Below are 27,687 nucleotides of genomic sequence, written 5' to 3' on the forward strand. Positions count from 1 at the left end.
TGGACAAGGCAAATATGTCCACCCACAAAAACCTCCACAATATTCCCACCTTGCATTGACAAGGTGGTCAGTTGCAAGAGAACATCAGTTCACTGCATGGGACAGCCCTATAGGAACGGTTGCTTGCCTATGGTCGATAGCAGACTGGGTTTGATTTATTAAGTGATGTCATATGCTCTTGGGAAAGATCCTATGTAATACCCACTATAGCACCTTGGAAATCATACAGAAAAATACTCTACACATCACCAATGACTGCACCATAACCATTCCCACAGCTCACTTACTTTGAAACTTAGGTCCTCCCATCACATAACCTTGAAATGAGCACAATTCTATGAGGGAGCATATACAAATAATACCCATATCATTACATAAAATAAATAGGCACATAACCACACAAACAGTATCAAACCCTACAATATCCCACCTCCAATATCAGCAGTGAAGAAATACCTCATGCTCACATCACACAGGAAGCAACACACTTCAATCAGAGCACCATAACCAGCCACCTCCCCCCTAAGATCTAGTCATCATAGATGTCCTTAAACATGTATGAGAGTTCCCCTAGCAAGGTTAAGAGCAGGATATCACCCACACCTCCTTCATTAGCAACTTAGATTTGGGGAGGTGGAATCAAATGACTTAAATGCCCAGCTCACACAATAGGCCCACACGAAAGCACACCCTCTGAACCACAGCACAGCGCATGCCACACATCAATGGCATAGGGAACCTATGGGACAAACCTGCAGGAGCGGTTGCTTAGTCTACTGGCAATCAGTGGCTGCTCAATCAGACTGACCAGGGCTGAGCAATAATAATGACTGAGTGAGGAAGGATCCAGACACTCAACTGCATGCCCAGCATAATTGAATACATAACCACTAGTTTCCACGATCATTGCTTCAAACCCCTCTTTCTTACACCTGCAGAATACATTTCATGTGCTGGGTAGTTATTATTTCAATAAGTAAAAAATGTCAAACCCTTAACATGTCTAAATATACATGTAACTCATCTACTTCAATCCTTAGCCAACTCTCATTATTGTGAAATTAAGAGTACGCACAGCATCAGGTCTACTAGTTGGTTATCTTTGATTCAGCTATACCAAAGTTCATTTTACTGTGCTGTTGAATTCCAGAAAAATAAAGTAAATGCTCATTTAAGCTAATAATTTGAATGTTTACGGGTGTGGTACAAATTCAAGAACACTATGTTAATACACACCCATTTCACTGAAAAATAACTTCAGATTCCATTAAAAATCTTCATGCCAAATTCTGTACTGCAATACTTGAAGGAAAAAAATAAAACTGATAAATTTCATGATTTACTGATGATAAGTGAGGAGACGACAAACACTGAATATCAGCCTGCGTCAACATTCATATACAATGAAAATGTAAATAATCCTGGCAGGAAAGAACAAGATCAACAAAATTTTATCCAATGAGGGATATGGGAACTAAGCAACGAGATGTCACAAGTGTGGAGAAGGCTCACTGTTCCCTTTTAAGGACTATTTGCTCATGCTCCATACAAACTACTTTTGCACTTACTTGCTGATCACTGCCTGACTACAGTACGTACAAAGGAAGATAAACAATGATCATTGTACTTTGTTAGTGGAGGCAAATGTGTACATACAGTATGCTATTCACAAAGATCATCATACTGGCTTCTTTTTTATCTGGCTGTCTACATGGAATACATGCATTTCCTATGTATAACTCATGGCTTTTCAAAATGTTCTTTGTCCAAATATGAGCTTAAATTTTAAAAGCAGCCACACCAGTCTACATGATTTATGCAAGGTAAATTCTTGAAGCACATCTTCCACAGTACAAGGGGCCAGTTTTTGAGTGGGGTGCTGATAAATACATGGGATCATCATTTCAGCCCACTTGTGACAACTGGTAGCAGGGCTGGCAAGTTCCCACCCATTCATATATCAATACAATGATGTTCTTCTAGCACTAACTAAGCAGAGTGGGGAAAGGGGGTTATGTGCCCACTACATCCCAAGCTACTGAGGCTAGACTGAAACTGTTGGGAATTGAGGTGTGAGGAATGTTAACACTGTCCAGAATTGGCAATGACAATCTTGGCTGAAGTAGAACCGCTGGAGTTGCCGTAGCCTTCAACTTGACGCACGACATCCATACCTTCCACTACACTCCCGAACACTACATGCTTCCCATCGAGCCATGCAGTCTTCACAGTGCAAAGGAAGAACTGGGACCCGTTGGTGTTGGGACCAGCATTAGCCATGGACAAGATTCCAGGGCCAGTGTGCTTCAGGGTGAAATTCTCATCAGCAAACTTTGGGCCATAGATGGACTTCCCTCCTGTGCCATTGCCATGAGTGAAGTCACCACCCTGACACATGAAGTTGGGGATAACACGATGGAATGTGCACCCTTTGTACCCAAAGCCTTTCTCTCCTGTACACAGGGCACGGAAGTTTTCGGCAGTCTTGGGCACTACATCTGCACGTAGCTGTGGGGGTAATGCAACACATTAAAATCATTTAAATAAGCAAATCTTAATAAGGATCTATGCCCCTGAATAACAATATTATTAACAAAAACTCATGCCTGGTGGTTTGAGTTAAAGGACTCCAACTACATGTGGCCCAAAAGGGCTGGTTTCCAAAGCAGCACTCAGGTGGTCTGAGCCTGTTTCTTAAGGGTTGATTGAATTTTTTTTCCATACCACCAAAGTGCAAGCAATTGGTTATTCTCCCTAAATGTTTGGACTGAGTGCCCTAGCCAAGGACACCTGGGCTCCTGATGAGGCAATACTATACTTGCGGCGCTTGAGTCTGAGGTTGTCATTATCGTACCCTGGCAACCTACCATTCAAAAGTGCATCTGATTTTGTATCATTACACACAAATCATATTATACAAAAATATATTATACACGAATAATATTATACACGAACCACATGCGTCTCATATTATACATGAACATATTATAATACACGAATCACATGCGTCTCATATTATACACGAAATCAGACACTTTTGAATGGTAGGTTGCCAGGGCACGATAACAACAACCTCAGAGTAGCGCGCCGTGACTATAGTTTAGACGATTAATGATAATGCAGTACTATTCATTAACCACCATACAAGTAAATATGAATTCTTAACAGTACAAACTAACTGTTAGGGAAGACTGATTTTAATATTAATTATGGCACCCTACCCATACACACTTCTAGTAACTACTGTCTGATACACAGAAAAAAGGAAAAGTTAGTGCACATAATGGGTGGGCAGGGGGATATTCTAATTTCCTTGTGCTTGTGTCATGCCAACACAGACCATCTTTCAGAGATTTTTTTTTTTTTTTTTAAGGACGGTTCAGTTGCTATGAACTATTTAACATGCATAGCCATAAACCTCTCTTCCAGTTACAATACAGACATCACGAAGCCCAACGAACTTTCATCGGCACACACAACGTCCATTAAAAAGGGCACAATGGGTTAAAATACATTTGTTTCCTACCCTTTTAACTCCAACCTGGCCTGAAATTGTCCTCTGAATATCGTTATTAGTCATAACAACAGACTACAGTAATGCTCTGGTCAAGAAGTGCAATGACCAGCATGTAAATAATCTGCAAAGTGCAAAAATTATTGTCCAAGTTTGTGTACCATGGGTATAGCTAATGTGTACCATGGGTATAGCTAACATTTTAAGTACTAGACTATGGTATTATACTTATTTTCAAACGTGCTTGAAATCCCATCTCGGAAGGACTCCCCACTATCTGCTTAACGGATCTAGTTTCCCCTAAATTGGTCCATGATAGTGTGGGTATACTCTGTGTATGTGTGTGTGTGTTCTTACCTACCTAATTGTTCTTACCTAATTGTATCCTTACAGGAATGAGTCAAGCTCGTACTGTTCCGTGTCTTAAACCATATTTATCGTACATATCCTTAGATTTGTGAATTGTATTGGCGCACACTATTTCATTCAGTAGTGCATTCCATTGATCAATTGTTCTGTTTGGGAAACTTAATTTCCTTACGTCTTTATCACCTCTCTTCTTATGCAGTTTTTTGCAGTGTCCTCTTGCTGATGCTTCTCCATATGTTAAGTAATCATTTATGTCTATCTTCTCCTTTCCTGATATGCACTTATATAGCATTATCATGTCACCTCTTTTCCTTCTCTCCTGTAGTGTTGGTAGATTCAGTTTATTTAGTCTTTCTTCGTAGCTTAGGTCCCTTAAGCTTGGTATCCATCTTGTAGCGGCCCTTTGAACTTTTTCAATCTTGTCTATATGCTTTTTGAGATGAGGACTCCAGACTACTGATGCATATTCCAGGGATGGTCTAATGAATGATGTTATTAACCTTCTTAGCATGTCTTCATTTATGTATGTGAATGCTATTCTCATATTTGCAAGCAGTGTTTACATGTTCCGTATCTTCTCGCTGATGTGGTCAGCCGGAGATAGTCTGTTATTGATAATCACACCTAGGTCTTTCTCTCTCTCTGATGTGTATAGGGTTTTATTTCCTAACTTATAATCCCAATCAGGTCTTTTTCCACTTTTACCAAACTTGATTACATGACGCTTGTCCACATTGAATTCCATTTGCCATGTACTACTCCATTCATGAAGTTTATTTAATTCTTCTTGTAGCTCTTTTCAAGAGTCTGTTAGTAATTCTCCTTTGTATTTTTGCATCATCTGCAAACATATTCAGATAACTCTCATTTCCAGTGTTACTGTTTATATCATTTATATACACTAAAAACATGATTGGCGCCAGCACTGAACCCTGTGGTACTCCACTAGTCACTTCTTTCCATGATGAGTAGTTTCTTCTTAGTACTGTCCTCATTTCTCTTTTTATGAAAAAGTCTTGCATCCAACAAAATAGTTTGCCTCGAATTTCTCCTTGATGGTACAGTTTCCATAAAAGTCTTTGGTGTGGTACTGTGTCAAAAGCTTTCTTGAAATCTAAATAGATAGTGTCCACCCATCCTTCCCTTTCCTGTATTGTGTTTGTTACTCTGTCATAGTAGCTCAACAGATTAGTAACACATGATTTTCCTTTTCTGAAACCAAACTGTCTTTCTGTTATCATACTGTGTTCTTCTAGATGATTTACCCAAGCTTTTCTTATATGTTTTTCTCATACCTTGCTTACAACACTGGTCAGTGATACTGGTCGGTAGCTGAGTGGATTTTGTCTATTTCCTTTCTTGAATAAGGGGACAATATTTGCTTTTTTCCAAATATCAGGTAGTTTACCTTGACTCAAGGATTTCTTGAAAATTAAAAATAATGGTTTACTTACCTCCTTTGCACATTCTCGTAATACCCAACATGAAATTTCATCAGGACCACTTGCTTTTCCTCTGTCTAATCTACTTAACTCCTCCTGTATTACTTTTTCTGCTATTTGTATATCTGGTAGTGTGTGTGGACATGCGTGTTCCACATAGTCCCTCTCAAAATTTTTTTCCTCTGTAAAAACTAATATCTTTCTCTTGTGTATAAGTGATTCCCTCGTCCGTGATGGATTGAATTATATCTTTTACTTTGGTTTTCCTTCTGATACAGCTGTAAAACAGCTTTGGTTGATCACTACTTTTATTTATTATATCCTCCTCAAACTGTTTTTGGGCTTCCCTCCTTATTCTTGTATAGTCGTTTCTTGCCTGTTTGTAATTATTATACGCCCATTCACTATTGTGTCTTCTGTATCTATTCCACAACAAACATCTTTTCTTTTCTTTTTTTTTTTTACATTCTGTATTGAACCATTTCTGTATTTTCTTATCTGCTTCTTTGTGCTGTGGGATGTACTTCTGGACTCCTATTTCATAAAATTCACAAAATTTTTTATATACAGCATTTAAATCTTGTCCTCTAAGCTCATTTTCCCAATCAACTTCTAAGAAATACTTCTTTAGATCTTGATAATTTCCCTTTTTATAGTTTTGGCTCTTTGTAACTGTCATTGCTGTTTACTATGTCATATGCTATCCTGAAGTTATAATTTAGTACTGCATGATCGCTTTTGCCGAGTGGAGGGTGATATATTAAACTGTCAATATCATTTTCTTGCCTAGAAAATATTAGATCTAGCACTGAAGGTACATCAAGTCCTCTTTTTCTGGTGGTTTCCCTCACATGTTGCGTTAAGAAAAACTCTTGTACGAGATCCAGGAGCTTTTGGTCCCAACAGCTTTCTTGGCTATTTATATCTAGAGTATTCCAATTTATATTTGTATTGAAGTCCCCTAGTTAGGAGTGCCATAACGGTAGATTTTCCTCGCCCAGTTCGAATACAAATATCCTTAATTTTTACATTTTCCTCTCTCATAGTTAAAATTCGAGCTTTTTCTACATCAGTTAGAGGCTTGGGACCCATCTCCAATGATTCACTAAGGCAAAGGAGGGTGTGAAAACGAGAGCTTTGAAATTAACAAGGGCCAGGCAGGACAAGAAAATATGACGTGCTTTCCCATCCAAAGTCAGGCAGGCACGGAGCTCATAAACTCACAGCATGTGGTGTTAAGCCTGTGAAGTTGCTAGAAGCCACCAGAAAAAAAATCCGCTGACTACAGGAATTTTCCTACAATATTTCTTGGATCCTACCAAATATATGGTGCGAATTAGAGGGTCCAGACTTCCATTGCACCAACTGTATATATATGTATATATACTGTATATATAGGGCGTCGGGCTATATATATATATATATATATATATATATATATATACTGTATATACAGGGCATCGGGCTATATATATATATATATATACTGTATATACAGGGCATCGGGCTATATATATATATATATACTGTATATATAGGGCACCGGGCTATATATATATATATATATATATATATACTGTATATATAGGGCATCGGGCTATATATATATATACTGTATATATAGGGCGTCAGGCTATATATATATATATATATATATATATATATATATATATATACTGTATATATAGGGCGTCGGGCTATATATATATATATATATCCATCCATCCATTGCCAGACGCCATGTATCCCAAATGGGGTGGCCAATGGCTTAGAGTTAATTGTTTATATAGGGCGTCAGGCTATATATATATATATATATATATATATATATACCGTATATATAGGACGTCGGGCTATATATATATATATATATATATATATGTGTGTGTGTGTGTGTGTGTATACAGTAACCTCCGCCAAATTAGAGAGGGTTACGTTCCAAACCCCCTCACTAATTCTTGAAATATGCCACTCTTGACGTCTTCCTGAAAATGACATGTGCCAGTAATTGTGTAGCCTATGAACCACTGATACTGTAATGCATTACCCATAAACAATCATTCCTTGTTAAATGTTTCCCTGTTGTTTTTAGCTGTTCGGCTGTGACAACTCGTTTAATTTGTCAGAGTAATGGTGGAAGAACTGTCCTAAGTGTATAACTAAAATTTACCTAACCTAGTTTAACTGTACATAATACCATAATATAACTGAACCTAACCTAACCTAACCTACAGTTGGGAAACTGGGAAACGAAATCCATATTTCAGTATGTAGTTTCTTCCACTGTGCCAGAAACAATCATAGGCATGGCTTAACAGCTTAACCCCTCAATGGCTGTGGGTTCAGAAATTTGCATGCAGCCCTGGCCAGACCAGGAACAATTTTTTAAGTTACAAAATCAGTTTTTCTTAAAGATGTGAAGAGAATCATCTGGCACACCTAGCAATGTGTTTATAAGCTTCCTAAACCCATCTTGTGATTCGCTATGATTAACAGAGGAATTCATAAAATTATGGTGCATGTACCGTATGGGCAAAAACATCTGAGATTAAATTACCACCTGACTGCTTGGGAGGGCAGCGTAGAGTCATGTAAACATACCAGTGAATTCGTTCCTTCCTATTACAGGTCACAGTTCTTTTATATAGCCCGCGCAAACACAACGTCACTGACACCCATACTGTAAGGGTTGTTCACTGCCAGAGGTTAGTATGGGGTTAATGGAATACATTTGTTTGAATCAATAATCTCTCTCCCATACACACACAAAAGTGAGCAAAAGAATGAGCGCTAAATGTACGTTCAACTTTCAGCATAAAGACCTTACCAATTCAATTCATATTCCTCCAGTTTATTATCTGTATTTTTCCAACTTTTTTTTTTTTTCTTTTAAATAAGAAATCACTAGTAAGTGAAATATTTATGAGTTCAGCAATTATGGGGTTCTACTGTGTGTGTGTGTGTGTGTGTGTGTGTATTTATATATATATATATATATATATATACACACACACACACAGTACAATGGTATCGAAGAAGCAGTGCACCGTTGCTATTGCGGACTAGTTTACCTCACAATACCCAGTTTTCAATGGACCAATTACATAAGTTGCTTCATGGTGTACTGTGCAGTACAGTACAGTACAGTATTGTGTTCCAGTACTTTATGTTCAACCACAGTACAGTATCATTTATTTTTGTAACTGTAAAGAGAAACAGTGTATGTAGTTGAAAATGAAAAAAGATATACAGTATTAAAACTTGCTTCATGGTGTACTGTGCAGTGCAATACAGTACAGTACTGTGTTACTGTAATTTTTTATGTTCAACTACAGCTTCATTTATTTTTGTACGTGTAAAGAGAAATATTGTATGCATTTAGAAATGAAAAAAGATGTACCTGTAAAGAAGAAGAAGAAAAAAAAAAAATTACAGTACAGTAGTTGCTTTTAACGCATACCTTAAAGTATTTACATACACTACGTACAGGACTCAGAATCGTATTTATTCTGAGTTTCTTGGTGAGAAATGTCTATCGTCTTGCACTGCCACCTACTGGCCTACCAGACAAACTTTCAAATAAATGACAAATAACCAGTGTCCAGAGCAATTCACTGCCAGCAGATATTGTCTGTTGCTTCTGAAATCTGTTGACTTGAGATCAGTAGAATTAAGGGTCGATTGTGTGAGAATTAGCATACTGTATCTGTGATGACAAAGAAAATGTAAGTTGTAATATTTTCATGACGCCCCTGATTAATACAAATTAGTTAATTTCAGTACAAGTAATTACAGGTACCTCATACTCAACCATACTGTGTGAAACAGCCAGAGCACTTACAACTCAAGGTACAATTGCCCGTAATCATGATGTCAAGTGCAAATATAAATGCTGTAGTAGAGGGAATTGATGCAAGAAGTGATTACAGGAAATCAGAAAGCTATTTTTTTCCTGCACACCTACGAGGCATAGTGGCACTATGAAACAGGCAGAAAACCCTATGGAGAACCATCCTTATGACGGTTAATAAGGAAAATTGGAGATTTAGTGGAAAATTCCGGGTACTCGAAGGACGGCCAGGCAGTGTTACTGAAAAGGTGTGAAATAACTAGATATGCGTATTTTGAAGTTTTTCAGTACATAATTTAAAAAATTACATTTTATATTTATTTTGCATTTTTTGGCGTTTAGTGTGTTTATGCTAGTACAGTAATGACTTATTTGTGCAGTCGGGGTGGTGGAGTTTCTTGGAAAAGGGAGGCGAGAGTTTCTGTTTTCAGACCTAAATGAGATAAACGTCATCCTTTGAATGTACAGGCTGGACAGTATGGGTTGAAATGCAAGATGACCTGCCATTCGCACCTCACATGAGCTGATTACAAGGGAAGGTAGGCCTTTCCACCCACGAGAGCATCATGTGAACATGGAAAACTTTCCTGTTATGCTTGTAAAAGGCAAAAAATATGTAAAATGATTCAAAACACTACAACAAACCTGAGCAAATAGGTAAAGATACCAAACAAAAATTAATTTAACTTTTATTTTCATCTTTTTTATGCCTATTTTTACTTATTATCGTAAACAGGGTGGTTGCATGTGTTTTGCAAGAGAGAAGAATGATGATATTTTCTGTCTGGTTTGAGATAATGGGTATAACTGTGTGTGTTAACCCGTACAGCGTCGGCCGATTTGGCTTATATGTACACGCCCAGCGTCGGGACTATGGAAAAAATTTTTATTGGCTAGATGGGTCAGAAATGCTGAAAAAACATGAGTTTCATTCATGAAAACGTTCGTTTTCAACTCGAAGATTGTTTTTTTTTCCCATGTCGGGCATTGCCGAAAATTACATTTTCCCCCCCCATAGAGTTTTACAGCCCTTACGTAATTCGGTCGCGGCTAGTCAACAATTTTCGTAAGCCTTATCCATTTACTACACATGTCTAAGATACCAAAATACTTACAATAGACTAAACTATTCACAAAATATACATATCTTGATATATTATATATTGTAGGCAGAAAAATGTAACATAAAATGCAGATGAAAGGTATAGAAATTAGAGAAAAGTTACTGTAACAGAAAAGTAAGGTATTTGGAAAAAAGGAATACTAATAAATAGGTAAAAAAAAAAAAAAAAAAACACACGAGTTTCACAGATCGTCACTCAAATCCACAAGGAAATACTTTTTTTTTTCGTATATAAGAATGCTTACTTTTCATTCCCATCCCGTAGACTTCAGAGATTTTACATATATTTGGTGGGGGAAAATAAAAATGCAGTTATGACAATTCTAGGCTTACATTTTCGTATTCAATGCTTACATAAACAACCCCTGTTACTGTTGGTAAAGTTATTTCACCTTTCATCAGTTCTACTAGTTTGCCAGTATCACTAGATTCTGATGTTTCACTTTCGTTATTAGGAGGTAAATACTCATCCTCACTATCACTACCCGCTAATGATGCATCGCTATCAGCATATACCACTTTCACTCATCTTAGACGATACAGTATCGTCTAGAGCTTTGTCTATTTCTTCTTGGGAGAGACCGGATCGACGAGCTTGAGACATCTTGACAGCGTAAAAGCTCAACTCAGAGTGATGGCCTAGGTAGGCCAAGGAGGGGGTAAGGGAGGCCTGGAGGGGTCAGGTTGTACAGTGAGACAGTGGAATGAAACAATGGTGTTCATAGAAGGTCGCGTTCACACTGTCACGACATGTAAAGACTTACTACAAGTGCGCGAATATGAGGTGGTATATATACCACCGCGACGCTCTAGTCACTGGGAGCTCAGGTGGTATATATACCACCGCGACGCTGTACGGGTTAAGGCATGGCCAAGAGCGAAAAAATGGTACATCCACTCATCACGGTAGCAGGTGCTGAACTGACAAATGAGGTGTGAGCATGAAATGGAGGTCAGTCTCATGTCCCAGATGTCTGTTCACTTCCCAGAAGTTTTCCCAATATTTTACAAATCGCACTGCATCAAATGATCCAAACCAGTACAACAAACCTGAGCAAATAGGTAAAGATACCAAGACAAAAATGTATTTTTCTCTTATCATCATGTCATTTTTGATTATGCCTTTATTTTTCAAAATCGTAAAGAGAATGATTGTGTGTTTTGCAGGGGAGAACAAAGATATTTTTTGTCTGGGTCAAGATAATGCAGCTGTCCATGTTTAGGCATGGCCACGAGTGAAAAAAATAAAAAATCCGCTCATCACAGCAGCACACTCTGAACTGCTCGGTGGGATGTATGGGGGTGTAGTGTACGTCAGTCTGAAGACGTTCAGAACGTTCATTCACTTTCCAAAAATTTCCGCGGTCTTTTATAGGCGACACTCACACGACACCTGCGGCCATTTATCGGCTAAACGTCATTTGACACCGGCGGCCATGGAGGGGTTAATTACTGTACTCACTAAACCACCAGGCACCATAATTTGGTTGTATGGTTACCACTCAGTGTAGTAAATGATTTCCTGGTGAACAAGAAACCATTTTGCTTGTCACTCAGTGTAGTCACCCACAAGCAGAGGGAAGAGGAAAGAGTGAAGGAGAGAGAAGAGGGAGTGTAGTAATCCATAGGCAGAAAGAAAAGGAATCAAATTTTCCTACTGAGGTACTATGGTATAGGGTTAATAACTCAACAGCATTGTAAACTGATAAACAGTATTTTGTGTATCATATTTTGTATCTTATTCTTATATCATAAAGTATTTTATCACCTCTACTTTTTGATACATAGTTTATTGAAATCAGGTAACTGGTTAACTACAGTAGGACTCGCCTAAGTTAGCAGCTGTGGTGTGGCCCGCACCTGTGTACAGTGTTGCCACGTTCTCTATACCGTTATCTCTCTCTCTCTCTCCTGGCGGGAGATGTGAGCCACCCTGAGTACTTTTGATTCTTTTATAAGTTATTTATAATTGTGCTTTCATTTGTTAATTTGGTTTTGTTATATTTAGTGATATTTATAATTTTTTGTATACGGCCACAGATGACCCGTTATTGCAGTACCATGATTGATTTTCATTCATTCATTCTCTTTCCCCTTCCTCCATCTCTCTCTCTCTCTCTCCTGGCGGGAGATGTGAGCCACCCTGAGTACTTTTGATTCTTTTATAAGTTATTTATAATTGTGCTTTCATTTGTTAATTTGGTTTTGTTATATTTAGTGATATTTATCATTTTTTGTATACGGCCACAGATGACCCGTTATTGCAGTACCATGATTGATTTTCATTCATTCATTCATTCTCTTTCCCCTTCCTCCATCTCTCTCTCAGCCTGACAATGCCTCCACCACCACCACCCGTCTCCTTGCCCCTCTCTCTCTCTCTCTCTTTTATTGCAAGAGACATTTTGGATATTTTCTTTTACATAATATTGTATATATTGTAAATCTAACATCATTTCCACACCACCCCTGAGATCAAGGCCACCGACTGGGTGTGGAAGTGTTGCCACTCGCGAGTGAATAATGGTTTTTTTTTTTACTTCAGTATTGGCATATGCCTACTATTTTGTCCTACATATTAGCTTATGATTATAAATGTGACTATTCCTCGCCCTTAAAATTACGGTAGAAGCCAGTAAATGTGAGCATTTTTCCCTAGCAACACCTGTACAAGCTATGCTTGGGTCTATGGAGGTACATATTTTACCTTAGGCCAGACTGGGTGTGTCAGTATTGCCACTCACAAGAATTATATGAATTATTTCTTTTACTTTGGATATTGGCATATTTCTTCTTTTTCCAGGCTCATTCTCTTATGTCCATAACTGTAAGATTATTACTCACCCTAAAACTACGCTAAAAAACATTAAAAGTGACTACAATTTCTTTACGCAACACTGTACAATATGTATGCCATGTTTCTGTGTTACTGTATAAATATTTTATGCATAAGATTACTGTTGATTCATCCATCAAAAAACACAAGTGTAAGTTTTATTCATCTGAATTTATCGTATTTGTGTTGCCTTGTACATAAATAGCTTCCGTTTCACATCGCAAGTTGGGGAAACGTGGCACCATTGTACACAGGTGCGGGCCACACCACAGCCGCAAACTTAGGCGAGACCTATTTTAGTTACAACTTAAATTTTTAACACTATCTCAAAACACAGATTTGGCACATACGTCCTTATCTGACTAAAAGCCTCATTTGTATTTATACAGTTGCCAATCTGTAAGTTTTCACGGTTGTCTGATAATCCCAGTTGTCTGCCTACCAGATATCAGGGATTGTACTGTGTGTGTTATATATATGGCAAAGAGGAGCTAAAATATGGTTAGGTGAGCAATCCTGGATTTACTCAGAACATCTTGTAGCCAGTACCACCCTCCCAGCCTTCTCTAAGAGAATATATTTGATGACTGTCATGGCCTGGCCCTAAAGCCCATCACACATACGCAACTCAAGGCCCGACCGCGGTACAACTTAAGGTTGTAACGGCTTTTGTCATCGGTCATCCTTGATTCTCTGACAAAGCCCGGACTCTGGAGGGCGGTCGTGAGCCTCTTGGACGACTCCTCGAGCGTCACAAATTTTTAACGCGTGCGTTAAAAAATCGTGGCTGCCTCACGACTTGCCAAAAGTCAGGTCACAGTTGCTTCGTAGTCGGGCGTGTCGTATGTTGGTTGTGAAGCAGTCTTAGATCAATTGGATGCGTTGTGATACGGTCGTTGCATGTCGTGATACTTTCGCTGACAAAAAATCCGTTATGAATGCGTGTACCTCATCAACTGACTAGACACAGGAGAGGTCCATGGTGATGCGCTGGGTGTCACTGGTGGTCTAGGTGTGATGCCCTACCCCACACTGGGTGTCATTGGTGGTTCAGGTGTGATGCCCCGCCCCATGTTGGGTGTCACTGGTGGTCTAGGTGTGATGCCCTGCCCCTCACTCGATGTCATTGGTGGTCTAAATGTGATACCCCGCCCCATGGGTCGGTCATGGGGGGATGTGGGGGTGTTGGGGTGCATTCTCCAAATGCGTCACGCAGTCGTCTTATGTTTGTGGGCGGTCATATCATGGTCGTGGCTAACAAAAATTCATTAAATTTCAAATTTGAAGACTCGTAGCTCCGTCACCTCGCGGTCGCCTCGTGATCATGTCGCGTTCTTGAGGACGTCACGACAGGTCGTGCAGCAGTCCAGACGCAATCGTTAGGCAGTCATGAGCAGAGCAGATTTGGGGCCAGTCAGGAGGTGTGGAAGCCAACTAGGACACAACCTTGAGTCTCACCGCGGTCGGCCCTTGAGTCGCGTGTGTGACAGGGGCTTAAGACTGCCAAGATGCTCCAGGTGCATCATGGTACTGAAGTACAAAATAATACAGTAAGGAACGGTACATCACTACAATAAATACATATCAATAAGTCTGAGGATTCATAATTTATGGTTGACCAGACATGGGCCTAGTTGCCACTTTTTGTCTAACAAATTCAAACTGAGTAAGAATTCACACTGCAAGTGTAGCATCTGTTGGATTAATGTATATAATCACATACATGTTTGGAATGATGAGCACAATTACCTTTAATTCAATTGTATACTTATTGCCGATCTATTACACTGTACCGTACATACTTATGTATTCTTAACAGGTTTATATTTTTAGGGAAGGGAAAGCTTTTAAGTTGTTAGTCATATGCTGTGTATCATAAAATGACTGCAAATGGCTATACAGTATCAGTACACTAGAGTAAATTTACCTTTCAGCACAATTTGTGGAAAATTAGGCGTAGTTGCTGCTTTATGTCAATGACAAATTCAAACTAAGAATTCATGTTGCAAGTGTTGCCAAAACTGATTAACCCTTTCAGTTCTCAAATAGGTCCCAAAGTCACGTTTGAGACATTTTTTTTTTTTAAAGTCAAGGTTTGCAAATGAAGAAAAGAATATCATATTCATGCACAAAGAAGTAATACACATCTGCCTATAAAACAGAGCTCTACTCACTATACAAGTGCTGCAAAAATTATAGGACGTTGCGTAGCAAGTGATGTGTGGTAGCATGGTGAGTATTGCCGTCTCAGTGGGTAGGTGATTTCTTGGTGCATAGGCGACATGATTGCAGTCTTTGTTTCCATGTTTTTTTTTTTTTTCATCAAAAAGCAGTGCAAATTATATATGTACATTATATCTCACGTGATTTGTGAATGATTCTTGAAAGTTTTCTTAAAAAAAAAAAAAAAAAAAAAACACACACACACACACTAAACAGTTACAAGGTCCATATAAAACTATCACTTACTTACTAGTTACTACTGACTAATTTATTTTACTTTGCTCTTATTTTGCTTAGTACCGTCCAAGGCTGTGGAAGTGAGGACATGGGGGTAAGCCTACGAGCTTGCCATTTGTATGTACGTATGTTTATTTTACTGTTGCTAACTATATTATTCAGTGTACTTACAGGCAGCAGTAGAGACAGTGATCAAATATTAATTTTTTCTCAAAATTGACAGTGTTATAAGTATAACCAGGAAATGTGAGAGACTCATGAAATATAAATCAGAAAAATTTAAGGAGACACTAACAATCATTAGTCAATGAAAAAGGCAAAACTCGCTGCACATATATGTCCACCTGGTAACAAATAAATGCTTGGTTCTTGTATAAAAGGCTACAGAAACCATCCATCCATCCATCATCCAATCCTACACTGCCCCATGAGGAGTGTAGGAGCCCGGGGCTAGGCAGTTGGTCTTGACATTTAAGATGAGAGTGACCAGCCTCACTCATCCCTGGGTGGTATTACATGAGCAATCAACCCAACCACCTTTTGGATATAAACCTTCACCGGCTCAATCCGATTGGAGCGCAATAATTACCCACTAAAACCACCAGGCGTCAAAATCTGTTTATATGGTTACCACCCAGCATAGAAATGCTTTCCTGATGTACAGGAAACCATTTGGCTTGTCACTCAGTGTAGAGTCACCCACAGGCTGAAGGAAGAGGAAAGAATGAAGGAAAGAAAGACAGAAGAGGGAGTGTAAAGTCACACGTAGGCAGAAGGACAAGGAAAGAATGAAGGAAAGACAGAAGAGAATGGAAGGAATGGAGGGGAAAGGGAAGACACCCGAGAGCAGCACTACATCGAGTGAGTGGATGGTGAGCACCCCCACCTAGGCTAAAGAAACAACCTTAGAATCCTAAAATCATAAATCTGTAAATATTTTCCCTCAATAAGACACTTTAACACCCAGGAAATTAATAAACATTGAGACATACAATGCGGAAATCTGTTGCTTGCCTGTGACGCAGCAGTTGAGGCAGGGGGTGGGGGATTGGAGGGAGAGTGGAGGGTGGGAGGGAGAGGGGTGGGGGATCGGTGGGAGGTAGGAGGGAGAGGGGTGGGGGATCGGTGGGAGGTAGGAGGGAGGAGGGAGAGGGGTGGGGGATCGGTGGGAGGTAGGAGGGAGGAGGGAGAGGGGTGGGGGATCGGTGGGAGGTAGGAGGGAGGAGGAAGTAGTTGGTGGGGGATTGGAGGGTGGAAGAGTGGGAGGTAGAAGGGTGGGGAATCGGTGGAAGGTAAGGGGGTGGGGGTAGGGGGATGTGAAAGGGAGGAGGGAGGTGAGAGCTATGTATCCTCCAGAGCAGTAAAAATATATTGTAAACAATATTCTTTTGCTAAATGAACTTACTGATACCAAAATAGTAAAAAATATTGCCAGATCTTAACAGTATAATAAAATCAATACATGCAACCCAACCCTCCACCATGATTAGCTCTTCCCAGACTGTGTAAACTAAAATATTGTGATCTGCACATGCCTAGTAGATGCAGAGGGGTCTGGGGAGCAGCTTGTATCCTTATTTCATTCACCAGCCTCACGCAACAGTTTTCATTCATGCCTAAATATGCTGCCATGGGAGTGGTTAGGAGACCCCTACCGAGAAAGCCACTACTGTATAGTGGCCAGGAGACCTCAAAAGGGTTAATACAGCTCTACAATTAAATTCATTTAATACATGTTTTTAATGATGACCCCTATTACCCTTAATTCTACTGTATACTGTACTCACTAATGTAATGCATTACACTGTACAGTACATATCTATGATATGTTCTTAATAGGTTATGTTTTTTGGGAATGGAATCCACTCACCTGATGTAGTGCTGCCTACTTCTTCCTTAGCCTGTATCATTCTTTTTCTGTGCCTGCCCTCCTTGTTTCCTATTTCTCCCACCTTTCCTGTCACTTACTGCTTTTCTTTCCTTTACAGGTGGCTTTACATTGAGTGACAAGCCAAATGGTTTCCTGTAAGCCAAGAAACCATTTACAACACTTACAACACTGGGTGGTAACCATATAACCAAAACATACATGATCCCTACGTGTCAGCAAGTGGGTTGGTGGGGAGTTAGTGCCCCTCCCCATAAAACAAATAACTCAAAGTCAAATGGCCACCCTTTACGACATTATGGTGTCTGGCAATAGATAGAAAACTTTGAAGCTGTCATATGCTGAGTATCATCCAATGGCTGCAAATGGCCATACATTATCAGTACACTGGAGTAAATTTACATTATGAACAATGTGGAATATGAGGGAATGTAACCCCTGCAAATTTCTAATACTGTACTATGTACATAACTTTTTTTATATACTCACGCATGGGCAACAAAATAATACTGCACTGGATAAAAATTCTGTGAGTACAACACAAAGCATTTATACCAAAATAAGTACATAACTTTTTTTATATACTCTTGGATGGGCAACAAAATAATACTGCACTGGATAAAAATTCTGTGAGTACAACACACAGCATTTATACCAAAATAAGTACATAACTTTTTTTATATACTCACGCATGGGCAACAAAATAATACTGCACTGGATAAAAATTCTGTGAGTACAACACAAAGCATTTATACCAAAATAATTCCATAAGGTGATACAGTATGTGTTAAACTATCACAAACATACAAGACAATGCCATGTTTACATTGAAGGCCTAGATTCATGCCACCAAAAATGCAGCCAGCTAAGCTGCACCAAACACATGAAGGGCCATCCATGTGTTATTTCTTTACATGGTTTTATAATTCATTATTTACCAAACAAACAAGGCCTTCCCAAGTTTTCTATTGGGGATTTTTATAAACTTACCTCTGAAAACTATAAATCAGGATTAAGAATGCATAAAGATTCTACCGACGTCTGCCAGCAGCCAGCCATAGTTAACATTCCTAATGCACATTTAAATTTGAATGCTGGCTGTCAAATGCAATTGAGGTTAGGTTTGATTTGGTTTGGTTTAGGTTAAATCATTCAGTTTCCCACGCTTTGACACAGGACACAATGACACATCCAGCTGGAACGATGGTTGGTAAACAATGCGACCAAAGTCAATTGAATGCGGCCAGTCAGAGATCGTCGATAGGCAGTGCCGAAGGCAACCTGGTTGTTTCCTTAAATACCCCAAAATACTGTAGGTATACAGTATTTTGTCTTCTTCCAATCACTTCTTGCACTCACAGTGGAACAATACCTGCATTGCTTAGCCTAGATATGTACCAAAATTACTCAAGATCGTCAGTTTGTTATAAGTGGAATCACTGCACCCATTTGGTAATTACTGTACCAATAACTCTACAGGTTAGATAAGGTTAGATATTTGTCAAGATTTTTCTCCATGTGAGGTAATTTGACAGCAAGATTTTCCCTGGAAAGCAAGTATTAACTTCCCTAACTAACCTATTATTGAACCTAGAAAACATTAATACTGCACCTGCAATTAACCACTGGTCACCAACCACCTACTGCTGCTTCACTATCCAGCTACTGTTACACATGATTTTGAAAGATGCTAGTGTTAGTAATTTAGCACATTCACACAATGCCCATCAACTGTCCTTGTTATGCCATGGTCAGGGCCAAGACATAACTCTATTATATTACTTCTAGTTATACAGGTAAGGTAATTTATCTTTGCAATAAAATCTCATCCAATATTACTTTTCATACCAGATCTACACTGGTCTATATATTAAAAAAAAAATGAAAATTGATAAAATTATTTGATGAAAAATGATGCGGAGAGAAGTGTAAAAGTGAGGCAGTTGATAGAAAAACTGTTTACTCCTTTGTACAGTATCTATTTACTCACCTCCTCTGCTTCAAATGACTGAGAAAGATTGTGGGAACAATACTGCTATCTAGAATTATACAATAATTAAGGTAAATTTATTTACAAGATTTCATATTAGGTTTATGACCCTAGGGGATAGAAATGGCAATATTTTCCAAATAAAAGTGACGATTTGGTAATTCAACGCTCAATAAATGTAACTGCACAATACACGGCAATATTTTCCAAATAAAAGTGACGATTTGGTAATTCAACGCTCAATAAATGTAACTGCACAATACACAAGCCAGACAAACTGCAGGAGCTCCCATAAATTGGGCAATTTTATGACTGGGAGATTCTATCGTTTTTCATCTATCACAGATTTTGCGGAAACTACTTCATATTGTATCAACTATGATGCCCAAATCCTGTGGAAATAGCATTTGTCAGTTTATCTATTGCCAGATGCCTTAATCCCATAAAGGGTGGCCACAACATAATTGCCATGTCATCCTGTCCCCTGTCATTTCACTACCCTCCCCCCAACTTTCTCATATACCTACCTCCCCAATCCATCCCTCCATCTACCCCCCTCCACTTTACTCTTCTCATTTGTCTCTCGCTCTCCACATGGCCAAACCATCTCAATGTATTACGCCTAATGCCCTCACATCCACATCACAACACTACTTCACTTCCTCATGTCAGCCTCTCCTCACATAACTCCACATGCTCAAGTAGCTCATTTGTTAGAAACACTATAAATGAGGATTCAGGATGCATACATATTCCACTAATGTCTTACCAGTAGTTGGCCATATCCAATGTTATCACATAACTTGAAAGCTGACTGTCAAAAGCTAGATTTAGGTTTGGTTAAATCATTTTCCCACAGCTCTGACCTGGTTACTAGTTTTCCTTCTTGCACACATTTGAGTATGTTTGATATAATGCCTCGTCTAGTCAGAGCAACGGTTGGTAAAAACAACAGCCAGTCAATTATCAGTAAACACACTGATGTGGGCAACCTGACTGCTTCTTAAAATACTACAAAATGGGGAAACTGTTTTTCTTCCAAATATGTCTTGCAGTCAAAGGTAACATTTAGGGTAACTGTGTTGCATATGTACAGTCACCCACAAAAGTCGTGTCCTTTTCTCGAACCCCATAAATGTTCGAGCAGATTTGTCGAAGCAGCAGGGAGACCCAGGCGTATAAATGGGAACAGTGTCAGAGGGGGTTGGGGGTAGCATATTGGGGAAGGAGGGGGTGGCACAGTAGTGGGCGAGTTGTTTGCTGCAGTCATGTCATTGTGTAGCTTTTCCTGCTCTTGGAGACATCAAGGGATAATGAAAAGTATATTACCACATGCTAAAACAGACAATCTGCTTCTATAAAATCGAGCTGAGCTGCGACAGGGATGTTCCTCCTACCCTCTCCACACACTCCCCGTCCACCATAATACTGTCTTGATTTCTACCAACTGACTCCTTTTCCTTGGGCATCTTTATAGCACATAATTGACAAAACTGAGAAAACATTGCCTTGTTGGTTCATATGTCTGTAATAAGAGACGATGTAGCAGAACTTTATTTGGGGGCAACATCTGAAACCTTTACTGTAAAGAAAATGTCAAGCCACTTATCAACCAGAAACACTGGAGGTTGGCAACGGTGGGAAGCCTAAACTCGGTTAAAGACAACAGCCATGTCGCAGCGTCAGAAAGCATGGTCAAGTAAGGTGTAAGCACCACAATTATTGTCAGAGAAGGGCACGAAGTAAGGGAGCCATGGCTGTCAATTATCGATTCATTTCATACGATTAGTGTGGCACAAACATGTAGACAATCAAGCTTTCAGTGTTCCACACTGCTGATTAGTAAGAAGTAATGTTTTGCTGGCAGATATTTAATATCCCCCATGCACTGCTTAAGGAAACTATCTATCTATTGCCAGACACAATAATCCCATAAGGGGCGGCCATTTGACTTTGAGTTGTTTTACGGGGAGCGGCACTAACCCTCCACCAACCCACTTGTTGACACGTAGGGAGCATGTATGGTTTGGTTATACAGTTACCACCCAGCGTTGTAAATGGATTCTTGGCTTAACAGGAAACCATTTGGCTTGTCACTCAATGTAAAGCCACCTGTAAAGAAAAGCAATACAGAGTGACAGGAGAGATGAGAGAAATAAGAAGAGGAGGGCAGGAACAGAAAAAGAATGATAAAGGCTAAGGATAAAGTAGACAGCACTACATCAAGTGAGTGGATGATGGTCACCACCACCTGCCACTACAAACCACCCAAAATTATGTTGCTTCCCATTTAGTACAGAGACATAACCTAAACGGCAAATTGTGACATTATGGTCCAAAATGCATTAGTCATGTACTCGCACTATAAGTTAAACAGCATTTAATTGTTCATAGTGTTAAGTGTTCATACACTAATCTCTTTACTAATCTTCCCCCAAACAAAAAGGAATAAGAAAACAGTTTGTAATCTCGCCATTTACTCAAGTTTACAGTTTACAGTTATAATATACAGTACTGTTGTTCACGGTCAGATCATTAGATATATAGCACGGATAGGTCTTTGTCATAATTCAACCCTTGGTCATTTTCTTTATATACCAAAAATATTCTGGGTCTATACCCGAGTTTAGATTCTCCATCATCACCAAACTCCATTGTTTCTGGTTAATACTCGTAGGTGGTTTGACACTTAACTACTGTAAAGGTTTCAATGTCGCCCCAAAATAAAGTTATGCTATATCGTCCCATATTAGACATGTGAACCGACAAGGCAATGTTTTCTTTGCCATAATGTTTTGTCAACTATGCTATAAAGCTGCCCAAGGAAAAGAAGTCAGTTGGTAGGAATCAAGACAGCATTATGGTGGACATGGGGTGTGCAGAGAGGGCAGGAGGAACCTCCCTGTCGCAGCTCAACTCAATTTTTTTGATGCATGTATTTTTGGTAAATTTTTACAAGTTGCCAATACACCTCCCACGTTGTGTTTTGTAGTTTTCTGGTAGTTTTTTATGTGAGTTGAATGTTTCTGACCTTCAATTTTGTCAGCAATGCCTCATTTCCACTCTTTTTCCAATCATGAACTTTGATTGGACAAGTAGGTGAAATTAAGCATTTTCCGAAAAAAAAAATGAAGTAAAAAACTCAAATCGCATCAAAAACCACCAGAAAAATACACTGCACCACCGGTTAACGTAACGGAACAGACAAAACCTAACCAAGCATACGTAACGTAACCTTACCAAACACACTAAACCTAACCTACCCTAGAGGAATACTTAACACAACCTCACCAAACACACTAAACCTAACCAACCCTAACCCAACATACATAACCTATCCTAGGGGAATGCTTACCCTAGAGATACGATGGTCCAGGACAAGGGTCGTCTGGGTCATCATTGTCCTATTTGCCAGTCCACACTCGTTTTTGTCGACCACTTCAAACACGTGATAACGTCGTGTTCCAGAACTTTTGAATCCAATGGCTTATGAACAATATAATTTGCCAATCAGGAAGGTGTGTGTTGTCCAAAAAAGTTCCTTTGTAGTCAGAAACAAAAAATACACTGTAACCGTTTCTTGGTTTTTGCGTACTTTTTGTACCGACCACAGTACCACTGTTGTCTGTCTTTTCTAAATTTACAGGGTTCCTGACAGTCTGGGCAATAAACTTCTGAAGGTAATACCGTGTCTTCTAAGAAACTCAAAAGCCTCCTCAGGTTCCAAGTAGAAACGCCTAATCACCTGCAAATAAGCACGTCTTTCTTCTTCAGAGGCCATACTGAGAAGGATTTGAATTTTCCATCCACAAGGAATCAAAGATCGCAGTTCAACTTGATTGGCACAATACCATCACGTGACCTAAAGTAGGCCCATGAGTAGCAGATACATAACTACGAGGTGCATGCGCAGTCGAAGGGAAGAGAAACACGCGTACGAACACATACATTTTTAACACATACATTTTTAACACAGACTGGCCGAGTGAACATTCAAGGTATGAATTTTTGGGATTTTATTAAAATCCTTATCTCTAAAAATATCAATTTCCGAATGGGGTTATGGGGGAGTTCATTATGATCCTTAGGGAATATACTATACATTAATGGTGCTAAAATTCCTGAACAGCGTATTGGCAACTTGTAAAATAATTCAGAACCAGAACGAATAATTCAGAACCAAAATGGTTAAACAGATTAAAATCTCTCATGGGCCAAAGGAAAGGAATATACAGAAAAATAAAACGTGGAGAGGAACACTTGCGTAACCGGTACGCGATTTTAAATAGAGAGGTAAAGAGGGAGATAAGAAAAGCAAAGAGAAGATATGAAATTAAGGTTGCTAGTGAATCAACAGAAAACCCCAAGGGTTTTTATCAAATGTACCATGCGAAAAATAAAGATAGGCTAGGACCACTCAGAACAGAATCAGGTGACATTACCAGTGAAGATAAAGAAATGTGCTCCATCCTATATAATTATTTCATATCAGTATTCACCAAGGAAAATCTAGACCTGCTCCCTCAAGTAGCAAATATTTACGATGAGAATACGGAAAATATTAGTAAAATAACCATTAGTAAGGAGGACGTACTGAAAGAAATTAATGTTAAAACCTCAAAAATCGCCAGGTCCGGATGATATATATGCAAAAATTATAAAAGAAACCAAAGAAGAATTATGTCAGCCACTTTTAACGTTATTTAATGACTCTTTTAAGTTCAGAAGTTCCAGAGGCGTGGAAGACCGCAAACGTAGTGCCCATCTTTAAAAAGGGTGATAAATCACATGCGTCGAATTATCATCCAATAAGTCTAACATCAATAGTAGGAAAAATGTTAGAGTCAATTTTGGCAAATAAGATTAGAGAACACTTAGAAAGATTTAAACTTATAAACAAAAGTCAGCACGGATTCAGGCAAGGACGATCCTGCCTCACAAACGTTGTCATCCTACTCGGAGGTCTATGAGGCAGTAGATAGCGATAAAGCTTACGATGTTATTTGGACTTTAGTAAAGCTTTTGATAGGATCCCACACAAAAGGTTAGTTAGAAAGGTTTGAGCACACGGTATAGATGGCGATATCTTAAAATGGATAGAATCCTGGCTGAATGGACAAAAGCAGAGAGTATTGATAAATGGAACTAAATTGGATTGGGGATTAGTAACTAGCAGTGTACCACAGGGTTCAGTACTCGGTCCCTTATTATTTATTATATACATATATGATCTAGTCTTTGGAGTCAATAGCAGCATCAGCAAATTTGCCGACAAAACAAAAATAGGGCACATCATTAACTCGACTGACGATTGCCATAACTTACAAAAAGACCTCGATACATTGTCCAAATGGTCTAAAACTTGGCAAATAGAATTTAACGTTGAAAAATGTAAAGCACTTAACGTAGGCAAGACCATTGGAGACACTAAATACAGTTTAGATAACAAAGAAATTAGCAAATCGGAATGTGAGAGGGATCTAAGAGTTATGGTTAGTAACGACCTTAAACCACGGCAACAGTGTATTAATGCGAGAAAAACAAATAGGGTCCTAGGATTTATTTTGAGAAGCGTGAGCAATAGATCATCAAAAGTAATACTGAAACTTTATCTAGCATTAGTAAAGCCACATTTAGATTACGCAATACAATTTTGGTGTCCTTACTAAAGAATGGATATTAATTCGTTAGAAAATGTACAGAGAAGAATGACAAAAATGATACATGATGTTCGGAACCTCTCATATGAAGACAGACTGAAAAGACTAAGTCTGCATTTGCTAGAGAAGCATAGAGTAAGGGGAGACTTAACTGAGGTGTTTAAGTGGATGAAAGGTATAAATAAGGGAGATATTAGCATGGTACTTAAAGTGAGCATACAGGATAGAAGTAGAAATAATGGTTTCAAACTATAAAAATTCCATTTCAATAAGGAAATAAGTAGAAATTGGTTTGGTAATACAGTAGTTGATGAATGGAATAAGCTACCTAGTAAAGTAGTTGCTGCCTCTTCCATTGAGAGTTTCAAGCATATGCTAGATAAGCATATGACAAACAAGGGGTGGACATAGAAAAAAAGAAAATCTTATAACCAATACTAATTCATAATTTTTCCTTTTCAGGATACACTATGATAGTCTCTATTCTCCTTTCACACTTTCCTGTAAAATATCCACGCCAGTTTTTCTGTACTGCGTGGTGTTCTGACTTTTTCCTGCCGGCTTCGGCTGGAGGGTTTGGAGGGCGGGGGAGAGCCTTCTTCTTTGCTATCCTTATCTCATTCTAGTAGTTCAGTTACTCTTCTAAGAGCTGCCTAGCATGGGCCAACCGGCCTTCTGCAGTTATCCTCTCTTCTTATGTACTGTATTTTTTAGCATGTGGTAATATATAATTGTTTTTATTATCCCTTTCATCTCCAATGTTTGTATAGAAGTAAACGCCAAGAGCAGGAAAAGCTACACAATAACATGACTGCAGCATACAACTCGCCCTCTACTGAACCACCCTCTCCTTCCCCAATAGCCCCAACCCCCACTAACACTATTCCCAGATACACAAGTCTTCCTGCAGCTTCGACAAACCTTCCATCCAGTACAAAACAAGTTTCTCTCTTCATTCGACAAACCTGCTCGCACATTTTCAGGGTTCAAGAAAAGGACATGACTTTTGTGGGTGGCTGTAACAAAATTACTCTACCTGAGATTGCGTTACTAAAGTATACAGTAGTTGGAACTGCTGCACCCGAGAAAATTACCCCCTCCCCCTCTTATCTCTTGTCATCCCTACCTAGGCCCCTTCTGCTACTTCATCTTGAACAAGTTCTTTTTCCATAAACACAGCATATCCAACATCCATTCATCAATATTTACTCCCATGATCTCTGCTGCTGTCCAGTTTACCATACTGTCATCCTTCAGCTGTCACCCCATAAAAAAAAAAAAAAAAAAGTGTTTTATAAGTGTAGCATCCCAGTCTTCTACATGGAATGATATTCACCATTTTGTTCAGTCTGCTCCTGCCAGAGGTTTTTCATCCATCCATCATCCAATCCCACATTGCCCCATGAGGAGCATAGGAGCGCAGGGCTAGGCAAGTTGGTCCCGATATTTAAGATGACATTAATACAAGAAATGTTGGGCAAATCTGACCAATGACCTAAATGTCCGTTTTACTATATTTGTAAACTGCCATCATGAGCAACTTTACACAAGAAACACTTACGTGGATGACAAAATTCCTCCTTCTCTTTTTGGCCGAGGTAACACTATTTCTAGTCACCAATTACGAATTTACCCTTGCCTGATTATGTCAAGTTCCTCTGCCACGTCTAAAAATCATCATACATGGTTACTAAAAAATACAAGCCTGTATCTATGGCACCAGTAGAGCTTACTCAATAAAGTATGCTAATAAAATTGGCTGGTAACCACATCAGATTATGGTACGGTTAAATACCTATCAGTGCTTAACTTCCCCACGTCCCCATGCACAATTCCCTAACAAGCCTTAAAAAAAAAAAAATCGGCGTCACACGCGATACACCAAAGTACTGATAAAACAAGGCATGTAACAACTGAAAAAATTCCAGTTATTCATGACAATTTATTCTCAACTTTGCTATAACTCGTCTTGGAACTGTTTATATGCTAATAATATTGGCTGGTAACCACGTCAGGTTATGGTACGGTTAAATACCAATCACTGTTTAACTTCCCTACGTCCCCATGCACAATTCCCTAACGCAAGCCTTCCCTTTCAAAAAAAAAAAAAAAAAAAACTTTCGGCGTGGCACAAGCGATACACCAAAGTACTGATAAAAACAAGGCATGTAACAACTTTAAAAAATTCGTTTTTCATAATTCACAACTTTGCTATAACTCAAGTCTTGGAACTGTCTACTACACCAATACACAATAATTCTTGTAAAAATAATCAAAACATTTATGCATGTTTATAGTTATAACTGCCAGTATGGTGCAATAAGGATACTAGTATGTCCGCGGTGCCGCCCGGCATTTTGACAGCAACTGTCACACTCATGTTTTCTTTAAATTAGCTAAACTACGTTATGTCACCCCACACTAACCTCCATAACAATCTTGCCGAGTGGTTTGCCATTGGCTGTAACCTCAAAGAAGACTCTTGGGTTTTGTCCCATGATGCAGGATGCTAGACTTTCCGCGGAGACAATGAGCGGTGACGGTGCACGTTGGTG

The 27,687-nt window shown here is 39.0% G+C and overlaps 1 protein-coding gene across 1 annotated transcript; it reads right to left on the reverse strand.

The window, feature by feature from the left end:
* Positions 1-1,326: 1,326 nt before the first annotated feature.
* LOC145393431 (peptidyl-prolyl cis-trans isomerase-like) lies at positions 1,327-27,687 on the reverse strand. The gene is made up of 2 exons (XM_080267528.1): positions 27,559-27,687; positions 1,327-2,508 (listed from the first exon to the last, which is right to left on the reverse strand). Exons 1-2 carry the CDS (start codon positions 27,628-27,630, stop codon positions 2,083-2,085), a joined length of 498 nt encoding a protein of 165 aa, XP_080123654.1. The 5' UTR covers positions 27,631-27,687; the 3' UTR covers positions 1,327-2,082.

Source organism: Coenobita brevimanus, chromosome 24, assembly GCF_032717465.1.
Source record: "Coenobita brevimanus isolate Jiangsu-jjx chromosome 24, ASM3271746v2, whole genome shotgun sequence".
NCBI classification, from domain to species: domain Eukaryota; kingdom Metazoa; phylum Arthropoda; class Malacostraca; order Decapoda; family Coenobitidae; genus Coenobita; species Coenobita brevimanus.